Here is a 12,248-nt window from a genome sequence, read left to right on the forward strand (position 1 = left end):
ACATCATCTAGATACATCAATTAGTAATTACACACAGCTTAACTAATTAACACCATCTAGATACAGCAGTCAGTCATTAAGGAATCTCCATCATCTTAATGGCTCGCTGGCATTACTTCTCAAACCACTCCTCCTGGCAAAGTGCCAGGCGCCATCTTGACTTGTCTGTGGCCCTCAACAATGTATAATCTCTTGTATTAAATATTTACTTGTAGTAAAGTAAATCTTTTTTTTTTATCTAAAATTAGATTGCTGAAAATATTAGCAGTAAGATTTTAAAGTTTCATATAAGATAAGGAAATTGTATAAAAGACTGTTGCTACAAAAATTATTTTATTATATATGAATTATTATTTCTTAACACTGACAGTTGAGGTTGAGAATTATTAGTACATTAAATAAAAATAAATTTTTATATATATTTACTAGTAGTTAGAAAAACAGTTTATTTTGGTTCTTTGCTCAAGTTGGAAAAGTCCTATAAATAACACCCTTAGACATATATTGAATTCTTTAAAACTGTATTTTAGTAGTCTTTTGATTAAGAAAGTCCCATAGGAGAAAATGTGAGTGAGCAAATTTTCACAAAAAGTCTTTTGTTAACATTATTAAAGTGTCAGAGAGATTTGTACAATTACTCCACAATAAATAACTGAAAAGATAAATTGTTTAAAGCTTACTCACAATCCACAAGCCATCAAACTTCATCTGGTCATTGTAGAAATCTAAAATTTCCCTTGTCCACCACTCTGCTGTGGAGTTCCTGAAGAAATCTGGAAAAGCTACATGAGCTCTGGAAGCCTGCAAAACCAAAATTCAGATTCACATGTAGAAATTCATAAGGAATTCATAAATGTCTGAATCAAAAATGTATGCTCAATCCACAGGTCATGCTATGAGTAATATGAAGGACATCAGATCTCAACTTTAATTACATAAATGTACGAAATTTTTTTCGAATGACACAAGCAGTTGCAGGTGGTTAAAGGAGATTGCAACATATGAGGAGAGGGAGGAAAATACTCAAACTTAATTATGGATCAAAATCATCATTAAGTCCAAATTTTGGATTTCTTTTGGTTATATAATTAATCAACATAAAACTTACATTAACAGCTTCATCTTCAGTAATTGACTCATCTATAGTTACATTGGGCAAATCTGGCCAAACCTATAAGGGAGAAGAATTGGTCAGCATAATGGTTATGAGGCACAGGAAGAATGCATTATTTGTATTAAATGTTATCATTAGAAGCATATTGTTCTCAAGATTCCCATATGCATGCTATTCAATTATTTTCTTCAGTTTGTAGGGTTTTCTTTCTAAAATTTATATCTTGCAAACTATTCCTGTTTCCAAATTAGTCTATCCTAATGATAAACATTAAGGAAGAGATGTCAACTTCTGTGATACTTAGTGATTTAGAAAACAACACGTGTAAGCAATTGTTCTGGTTAAGAAATAATATGAAAAGCATATACCAACCTTGATTTAATGTGATATTAGAACTATTTCTAGAATTATTCCAGAATTGAAAACTAAAAACAGTATTTTTTTTTTACTTGAAAAGAACTGATGATGTGATTTAATAATGTCGGGCAGAGTTGAATAATCCTATTAATTTTCAATTGATACTTAATCTTTACTTCTTTTTGTCTCATCTCCCCTGCCTCACTGTCTACCAATGTTTTCTCATTCTCTAGTAAGAAATACATGACAGTCCCTAAATCCAATCATGCTGAAAGCTCTAGGAATTTGAATGTTGAAGAATCTAGAATGCTCCATATAAAAAATGGAAATACTTCCCCCTCAAAAACATAGTTATTTAAAAAAGATTAAATACTTCTAAGGAATAGTGCTCTAAAGCAATAAACAGGAGGGTAGAAGAAAGTAGAAAAGATCTTCCTTGATGGCCATTATACCAAACTATTTACTTGCAAGTTTCTTAATTTTTTATTATTGTTCATTAATTTTATTATAATATTTCATCTATATTTTGTTTTTACCTTTTTATTTTTGAATATTTTTAGACTTACAAAAAAACTGCAAAAATGTATCTAGGTTTCATGTACTTCCTTTATCTAGCTTTTCCTGATGTTAATATATTCTTTAACCATATATAGTTATTAAAACCTAGCAATTAATGTTGATTAATACAATTGATTGATATGTAGACTTTCCCCTCCTTTTGTCCCACCTCGCTATCTTTATCACTAATATCTTAGTTTTATTCCAAGACCTAGAAGGATTATGTTTCCCATCATGGGTTTTTGTGGGTCTTATTAATGTAGATATTATTATCAGATTTTTTTTCATGATTTATAGGAAAACTAAATTAAATTTTATCTAAAATATTAATATACTCACATATGTATATTTTTATTTACAAAAATTTGAGCAAACAATATTCATTGATCAAGTAACATAAGCATAGCTGTTTAATACAGCTTTAATTTTATTAATAAGATATTTTCTAAGAGAAGTACTCACATTGAAGTGGCTCTTTCAACATAGAATAATGGACAGCTTTTCTAATCATGGTAGTTCCATAATAAAATACAAAATATAACAAGAAATATAATGAAATAACAATTTAAAAATAAGCCTGGGATTTGGTTTTATGAATTATATGTACTCTTTGTGTCTAATGAATTGGTTTGAACTCAAGAATGCATATATTAAACCCTTATATTTTTTGTTTATCTGTTTTTCTGAATATGCCTTTAATATGTAAATGGAAGATTTTAATTTAATAGCATTTTCATAATCATTCTATTTCAACATATTTAGTACCTTTGCCCAACAAATGTCACTGGTATTAGGCCATTTGACAAAGACATCTTTTTCCATTCCTCTTTCAAATGGAGGGTAGGGCTTTGTTTCATTTCCTGAAATTGCTGGATCCTAAAATTAAACATAAATAACATGAATGTGGAATAAAAGTATAGCTACCTGGAAGATCACTGTGAAATATTATATTCTCCCATTATTATATTGGAATAAGATTGTGCTTTCCATGGACAAAGGATAGAATCATCAGTGCTGTAACTAGATTGTCCTCTAAATTACTCAAAAGAAACATCCTCAGAACTTTTTTTTTTAACACAATACCTTCGTTTTATATATTTATTTTTATGTGGTGCTGAGGATCGATCCCAATGCCTCACGTGCACTAGGTGAGCACTCTAGTGCTGTGCCATAACCCCAGCCCCACTCCTAAGAACTTTTGAATGTCCATTAGTATGTTGTCAAGCAAGCATATTAGTACTTTTTGTCTTGCTTTGTTTCTCTGGTGGAGATTCCTGGATCCTTAGCCTGCTCCCTATAAGACATTGATAAAATACTACAGTATTACTAAGCTGATGGCATTTTAAATGTGAAAAGCTTCAGAAGCAATCCCAGAAAATTTTTTGAAAATAGTATAATCACAGAAAAATCTACCACATTTTTAAAAGATTCTATAAATTGATGCCAATTTGTAGAGTGGATGCTAACTAGAAACAGTGTGCCTTCAACTTCTATCTCTAAGGATTTACCTGAAAGTACATGGTAGTTTGTGTAGTCTGTGTCAATACAATGAAGTGCTGAAGGAAGAAAGCTTTAGATTTGGGAGTGGAAACCAAAGTTAAATACTTTTTTATTTTGAAATATCTTTCCTACTCTTATTTTGGGAGAATTAATTAAACTAAGATAATAAGATTCAGATAAAAATAAATACCAACCAGGATGATAATGTATCTCATTCCTTCTCCTCTTATTCTGTCAACAAATTGAGGAAGGTCATGGAAGTTTTCACCAATTGTGAAGTCTAGTTGCCTTTCCATGTAATTAATGTCTGTATATTGAACATCCTGAAATATATGAGAATAGTAGCAATGGGGTAAGAAATACACAACTGTGAATGTATTATAATGCATCATACTTTTGAAAGTTACAGCAGTATGAAAGCTTTAGTCCCTCCTCAGTTAATACTAAAGAGGATTAATCATGGAATGCAATGCTCAAGAAATAAAAGTGGCATGTAAAGATGTAAAATAGTCTAAGAACAAGTTTATATGCATATTCTATTTTTTCAAAGTTCATTTAATATATTTGATTTGGAAATAAAAATTCTAAATCAGTATGTTTTTATGTAATTTCCAAAGGAAATTGAAAAACATAAAAGTAAAAGGCTTTATGGTAGTATGAAACTGTGTTAAATGAAAAACTAGGATTTCATAGAGCATACACTTAAACAAATGTTGCACTCTTTCTGGGAACTGTAAAAGTAACATTGAATAATTTCAAATAATTCTAAAATTGGTAAATAAAAAGGGACACCAATTTGTCAAATATTATAACCCCCTTATTTTTAAATAATAGACCAGCTTAAATAAACATATTGTTTACAGAGAAGTATTTACAAACACATTTAAATAAACCCATTTTAATTTTGTCATGGAATCATTTTAATTTTGTCAATTAACAAAATAACTAACAAATTTGAATTTGTTAGTTATTTTGTTAATTGACATGAACTTGATTTCTCCTGGTTGTTAAAAAAATTATCACTGAGAAGGATAATGTTGAAAACCCTTATTTTATGATGAATTACCATTTACATATTTCTGTATAGTCAAACTATACAATTGATTTCCCTACAATAATGTCCATAGTAGCATTGGATTATACTGTAAGTACAGTTGTCTTATAATGGTGTCCTTCATAATTATTCTTAAAATGAGCTCCTATATAATCAGCCTTCTACATTTCAATATTTAAATGTTATCAGGAATATCCCTGGGATTCCATAACCTTGCTAAAAATACAATTACAGAGACTGATACTGTACAATATTTCATTTTCCAAATATTGAGGGAAGAGAGTATTTTACAAAGCCTCACATTCTGTAACATATGAATTTTATCTAATACAAAGCTAAAATCACCCAGCTACTCAGTCTAACAAAAGAGAAAACATGAAATTCTTCCATCTATGCAATCGAACCCGGTGCATGGAGAATTGAGTAATACAACTTAAGGTCATAGAATTAAGGAGGAATAAGAAAAAATGGTATCATACCTTCTCCTTTATCAATCTGATAAAGATATTATTATTAAAATCTCATATTCAATTCATAAGGTACTATATAAAAATTAAGAATCATTATCAAATGCTTAAAATGTTTTAAAGCATGTAGGTGAAGTGCTTAATTTTTTATCCCACTGTTATAACTATTATAATACACATAAAATTTATACATTTTACATTTAATAGTGTCTTGAAAATTGGTATACATACATAGGGGATACCAGCAGCCACCATTGCATCATATAATTGCACAATCTCTGACGTATTTCTGTACCCATAGCGACACAGTTGGAATCCTAAAGCCCAATAAGGTGGCATGACTGGTTTGCCAATTACCTTTAAAAGAAAATTGCATGGGTGAACTGAGAGAATTACTTTGTAATATGATAAAATGTTTTCTAAAATAAATACAAAATCATACTTCATGGTATTGCTTTGTGGCAACTTCTGGAGTTGGACCCAAAAACATGTAGAAATCCAAGATCCCTCCAATTGTCCGGTAAGTTAGAGCAGGAGTTGGCTGAAAGGTAACATCTGGAAATCCAAAATAATATTTCATTTTTATCTAAGATATTAATTTATTAAAAAGTCACACAAACTTTAGGAGAAATTCAACAATTGTTTTACCCATTGCATTGCTGTTGAGTAAGAGAACTCCATGGGCATTGCCTTCATCTTCCAGAGCCATATAATAGGGATGAAATCCATAGGAATTAAGTTTATACTGAAATTTTTTAAAAAAGCATAATACATACTTAATAACAATAACATGAATTTAATCAATGCTACTTTAAAATTCATTGTAAGATTGAAACTTGGAATTTAAATGTTGTTTTACAAAACTTATGTTTTAATTAAATAAACATTTCTCTTAGAAAACAATTTCCCTATTCTTTGAACTATTACTGCTTTAGAGAAAGCATACATATTCATATGCATACATGTAGCACCCATAAAGAAACTATGTCTTATAATTATGTAGAATGCTGTTGTTATTAGAATAATTGAATTTCTTTCCATAGATGATATTTTATTTGTAAATTAGCAATAATTTTTGCATAAAAATGCCCTAGAAGTGATGAAATTAATTAAACTTTCAAGAAAATGAGTTTGTAAAAAATAAAGTTTTTTGCCTTTGTAAAACTTTTAATACATTGTTCCACACTTCAATCTCAGTAACTTATTGCCATGAAAAAGTTATTTTTAAAAGCAAAAGTTGTTTGAATACCTCAATAAAAACATTTGCAATTGTTAAAGTCTGTAAACAAGTCAAGATGGAGCCTGGCATTTTGCAGAGGGAGTGGTTCGTGAAGTAACACCAGTGAGCCATTAAGTGTGAAGATTCCTTATTGGTTGACTGCTGTATCTAGTTTATGTTAATTAAGATAAGCTGTGTGTAATGTATATATATCCCTCCAGTCCTACAATAAACGGCTCCCACTCCTGCTGTATCAATGTACACAAGTTGCTCGTCACCCCCTGGTTATTTTGCCCAGCCAGCCGGGCTGCTGCATGCAATTATGCTCTTATTTGCTTCTGTTACTGAATTTATATTTTAGGTACATATATATGTGAAGAATTAAACTTTTCTAGTTTTTATTATCATGGATTTTCTTCATGATATGTTTGAAAAAAATATGTCATATATTTGTGTGTGTGTGTGTGTGTATATATATATATATATATATATATATATATATATATATATATTTAATTTAACAATGCCACAGCTATTCATGAAATGTACCCTTAAACAAGACAGAACCCTGGGAAAAATTATGAGTTTATAAAAGTATTCTATAAAAATGTGACTAAAAGTTGGGTCTCAAAAATGCAAAACTTCAGCTGTGGGTTAAAAAGAAAAGTTAGAATCAAATCATTATCTAAGAAGTAACAGTAAACCCCCAAGAAATCTAGGCAGTTAATTTGCAGGAACACTGAATGAGCCATGTGTTTTCCGTGCAATTGAAAGTGTTTAGGAATTGGATCATAATCTGGTGTTTTAATGCTTGTTGTTATCTATCCTCTACTTTCACCTGTATTTTATGGTGACTTTGTTTACTTATTTTTCAAAAAATCATTTTAGCAGATCTAATAATCTCTAGCCTCTTTTTAATTATATACTTCAATCTTGAACAAATAAAATGATTACAAATAAAAGGATTGAATGCTAAATATGAATTTTGTTGCCCCATGAGATATTCACATGTTGGTACCTACACCAGGGGGTTGGTCTCTTGTGAACATTCCCCAAGTATGCCAGTTCAGATCTCGTTTAAATGCTGTATGTTCTGCTTCCCCAAAACCATATATATATTCTGATGGCAGACGAGTAGATATTTGAATGAACTGTTCATTAAATGCAAATCCAGGCACACGAGAATCCCAACTGAAAGCCAAAGAAAACAATGTTATTCCTGGATAAGTACATACAAAGTAGTATCACAAATAATGACAGGAATTCTTTCCATGGTGATCTAAAAACAAATAATTTTCCCTATGTACCTAATTGTACCAGGTACTAAATGAACATAGATAATTATGCTGACACATTTTTCTTTTGGTTAAGGAGTGTGTGTGAAATATATTTCACATACCCATATGTGAAATATAAGAAGTATAATGTGATTGCATGTATTTATCTTTCTACAAAACATTATTTTAAAAATAAAATTAATGTCAATTTCGACAGAAAAACAGATGATGGTATCTGCAAGCTGCTTCCTGCTGAAAGGAGACAAAGTTGGGGGAAGCAACACAAAGTCCTTATTCTCTATCAGGTGAGGCATGGACAGTTAAAGTCATTCAGCTTCAGAGCAGTTCAGAGGTCCACAGTGGCAGATAACAGGTGACTGGACGAGGCACACATAAGGAAGCAATCATGCTAAGCCAATAATAAACAAGACAGCAAAGTATTATATTTTTTTTGTAAACAGCACAAAAGCAATTAATATTTCAGCCAGTCTCTGAAAAACAGCAAGACACTAACTCATATCAGAGAAAACAGATTGAGTTTACCAACTTAGGAGGTTAGGAAAATTTATAGGTCTTTTAGATCAGGCTCAAAATTGATTCTGGACAAATTTGTGACTTTAAAGTCCTTTTTGACCGTTATTATTAGGCATTACCACACAGTGGGGAAATGTAATAGTAGTTCACTTTATGCTTTGAATATAGGCCTTGCTGCTGTGCCAGGGCAACTGATTTTTAAAATGGACATGTTTCTTTCTCTTCCTTTCTTCCTGCTCCTCCCTGGTCTCTCCCCCTCCCTAAACTCAGGGGAAACAGAATTACTTTTCTTCTCCTTTTAGGCAGATTTTTCTGTCCTTAAGTACACACCCACCTAAGGAAGGAAGTAATCCTGACTTTGGGGATGATGCCAGAACATCTCAGAAATGACTCTCCCAAATTAACAAGTGAATTACAACTCCAATAGAGAAAACCTGGGTAATGTAGCCTTGATATCACCTCTTTAAGAGCCCCCTGTTTCTGCCAAAGGGCAGAATCACAGCTTTGGGGACAGGAATCTCCTGCATGTCTCTTTTGTTAGCAAAGCAATAAACATTCATTTTTCTTTTTCTAAGAAATTATAATTAAATTAATTTAATGTAAAGTTCAGAGTGATTCAAATACACAATATGATATGGCATGATATCTTTTTCACCTGGGCTTTGAGATCATCACTATAAATGTCTTTCTACCTATGAAACAAAAATAAATCAGTTTCACAATAAACTGTAAGCACAATAAATATTTTAATTCTAAATTCTTCCCAATTACTGCTCCCAATTGTTCTTTTATAGTTAATAATATCAATGTTTGTGAAAATGTGTTAAAAGAATGTATTATTATTTGGGTTATTTGCAAGAATAATATAAAGGAGGAGGGAAAAAATTGGCAGGATAGGAAACATAAATATTATAAATAACTTGGGACAACTTCAAAGTTTTTATATTACTTATTTCGTAAACTACTTACTAGAAATTAATTTTTTTCCAAATAACCATAAATAATGCCCTTTATCAGCATTTTCTTTGAAAAAAATAGTTTCTCATGTTTTTTAATAAAACTTTGTCAAAACAAAATAAAAATTAAATAAGTACAGACATGTTTTTTTTCATATTTGTATTCTGATGATGCATCATTTCCCAATCATCTAATCTTTAGATGAATGGCAAAGTGAGCTTGCAACATATAAAATACATTTTAATACACTATAGTTTAGCTAAAATAAAGACAGTATTTCAAAAGTAAATTTATTTACTGTGACACAAAAATAAATATATATCTTTTATCTCAGTTTCTGTTCATCAAAATTGGAAGACAAAATATTAACTCTCAGATTTCAGTCTAAGTAAACTTTACCCAGTTCCAATGAAATAATTCTATGACTTATTTTCAATTATTATTTTTACCAACACAGCATGCTCTTCAACACAAGGCTAGATGTTTAAAGGAATAAGTATCATATTTATTAATTAAAATTAATCACATTTACATGCAAATGAAATTTTACACTAGTCCTTCATGATAGTCCTATAGGTGTACTAATTGCCTAATTTAAAAATTTTAAAATTGGCAACTTTTCAATATGACTAAAACTTTTTAATGTGATACTATTCTAGTGAATGCTATGAAAATAACAATCCTACCATTTCTTTCTTCAACTAAAATTAAAATATATTTCTCATCAAATGATTCAATCACTTACATAACTCTTCCACTGCTTCTTCGTCTAATCTGGATGCCAAAAGGATTTTCCTTGATTTCAACATCATAAAGTCTGTTTTCATAAGTACTTGTTGGAGTGGTTGGAATGTTTAATGGTACTGGAACTTCATATCTCTTATTCTGGGGATCATAAATCTATTGCAGAGAAATAATAAAAGTAGATGTAGCTTATTCTTATTGCTGACACAGTATGCAAATATTATTTACTAATTTAAGTAATTGTCCTAAAAGACTATTTAAAATTATTGTGCATAAAATATCTAATTCTAAATCTATGGCCTATTGTATTTACATAGCATTTGAGATGCACAAATATAAATGGGATCCAATTTGAGAATTTGGGGATCTTTTAAAAAATGTTTTGTGAGTCATTTTCTAAAGAAGAAATAAAAAATGAAACTTTTAGAAGTAAATGGTCCATTTTATGAATAAACCATAAAATGTGTATGTCCTTTCACACATAAACAATGCAAATGTTTTTTCAATATTTTTGGTCATCCATGTAATAAGACAACAAATGTTAATAATAAATTATATTTATTCATGTCTTTACTTTCTCTGTACATTTGTTAGGGTCCTTGATAACTATTAGTAAACTGCTTTCTAGAGTTACTGTGGAAATTAATATTCTCACTGAAACAAGTACTCAAATACTAATATTAAATTATAAGCTTTTTAAACAATTGTTAATTACAGTTACTTGCTGCATGATGACATTTTCATCAATGACAGACCCCATATATGATGATGGTCCCAGAAGATGATATGGCCTAGTGATATTTTTAACTGTGTTGGTTTGTGTTAGCACAAAGAAGTTCAGAGGATAGAATCGTTTTACTGTGCATTTCTCAGAATGTGTCCTAATTGTTGAGTGACACATGACTGTTATTTTCTTGTTCATGGGAATGTTTGTTGTTCAATATTTATTTATGTTTATAAACAAAGTTTTTATGTTTTGCTTTTTTAATTTGACTTGTGTTCTTAAATTTTTAAATTTTAAATTTTTAAAGTATAAATATTTTAATAGTCTTATTTTCAGTTTTTATTTCTTCATTTGTTAAATATCTGTTTATGAGACTTTCTTATTCTTTTCAGTTGCATGAGATGAAATTGTGACCTAAATGTCATATCTTTTTCAGTTATTTACTCATTTTCATCTTCTTTTTATTTATTTTAATTTGTTTTTTTTAAGTATATATGACAGTGAGTGTAATTTGACATATAGATATGGAGTATGACTTATTCTAATTAGGATCCCATTCTTATGGTTGTACTAGATGTGGAGTTTCACTGTTGATATATTCATATATGAACATAGAAAAGTTATATCTGATTCTCTGCTGTCTTTCCTATTCCCATTCCCACTTCCATTCATTCTCAATTTGTCTCACCCACTGAAATCCTATACCCCCATTTGTTGTGTATTAGCATCCACATATCAGATAGAATATTCAGCCTTTGGAACTTGGGTATTTTGAGGATTGGCTTATTTCATTCCAGATCCATCCATTTACCTGAAAAGGTGTCTTTTATTTTTTGATGTAAAACCATGATTAGGTTTTATATAAGACATTATGGGATGTCTATGAGATTTGTTCCGTGGTAGTTAGTTTGAAAGACCTCTACTAACCACATACAAGATGATATGATGCTACATTTGGTTTTATGTTTATGCTTAATTTATTTTTCATATGCAACTCAATCTTAATTTTATTTTAGGGTGTTCTTTGAGGCAAACACTTTTCTACATGAGTAATTAAATAGGGTAGCTCATCATTATTAATTTTCTCAATCCTTCATTGTTTGATATTAAAGTTTTGCACTAAGTATATTCATATGTTATACATGCATAATGTATATTGTATACTTTAAGCATATCTTTTATGCTTTTGTACCATTTTGTTACCATAATCTATCAGACAATTTTAGCTCCAGATCCATATTGTTTCAGTTTAGTAACTTTTTAAAACTTTCCTCCTTTTTAAATTTTAACTATTTCTATATGTCTATCATTTCAGATCAACTTAAAGGTTATTGCATGAAGTCTCAAAAATATTCCACTGTTATTTCTATGGAAATAGCTTAAAAGCAACAATTGATATAAAGTGCACTAACATTTAAAATAAAATTTAATCCTGTATAGGATTTTTAGTGCTTATTAGTATCTATCAACATTTTTTTAATTTTATTGGCAGTGCACTAATTCCTATGATGTTTGGTGTTTTGATTTGATTTGTTTGGCATTTTGAATTTTTCTTGATTTTACTAATAAGATCTACTGTAATTTCAGCTTCTAAATGATGAAACACAGAACTCAAGAAATATATTTTGAAGATTTTATTTTACATCCAGTCACTTTACTATCTTTCTTATAATTTCCAGTAGCTTTATAATGGATTTCCTTGGAATTCTTAAAAATATAATTGCTAATTATAAATATTGAAAG

General features: G+C 29.8%; 1 protein-coding gene across 1 annotated transcript in view; it reads right to left on the reverse strand.

Annotated features, from left to right (window-relative positions):
* Positions 1-12,248, reverse strand: part of Si (sucrase-isomaltase) — a 79,734-nt gene that overhangs the window by 23,618 nt on the left and 43,868 nt on the right. The window contains exons 27-35 of the mRNA XM_078043599.1: positions 9,783-9,937; positions 7,292-7,460; positions 5,699-5,795; positions 5,493-5,605; positions 5,282-5,407; positions 3,724-3,852; positions 2,795-2,905; positions 1,109-1,171; positions 685-801 (exon numbers count right to left, since the gene is read on the reverse strand). Of these exons, the coding sequence (XP_077899725.1) occupies positions 685-801; positions 1,109-1,171; positions 2,795-2,905; positions 3,724-3,852; positions 5,282-5,407; positions 5,493-5,605; positions 5,699-5,795; positions 7,292-7,460; positions 9,783-9,937 (1,080 nt within the window). The remainder of the gene's footprint in view (positions 1-684; positions 802-1,108; positions 1,172-2,794; positions 2,906-3,723; positions 3,853-5,281; positions 5,408-5,492; positions 5,606-5,698; positions 5,796-7,291; positions 7,461-9,782; positions 9,938-12,248) is intronic.

Source organism: Ictidomys tridecemlineatus, chromosome 3 (assembly GCF_052094955.1).
Source record: "Ictidomys tridecemlineatus isolate mIctTri1 chromosome 3, mIctTri1.hap1, whole genome shotgun sequence".
NCBI lineage: Eukaryota > Metazoa > Chordata > Mammalia > Rodentia > Sciuridae > Ictidomys > Ictidomys tridecemlineatus.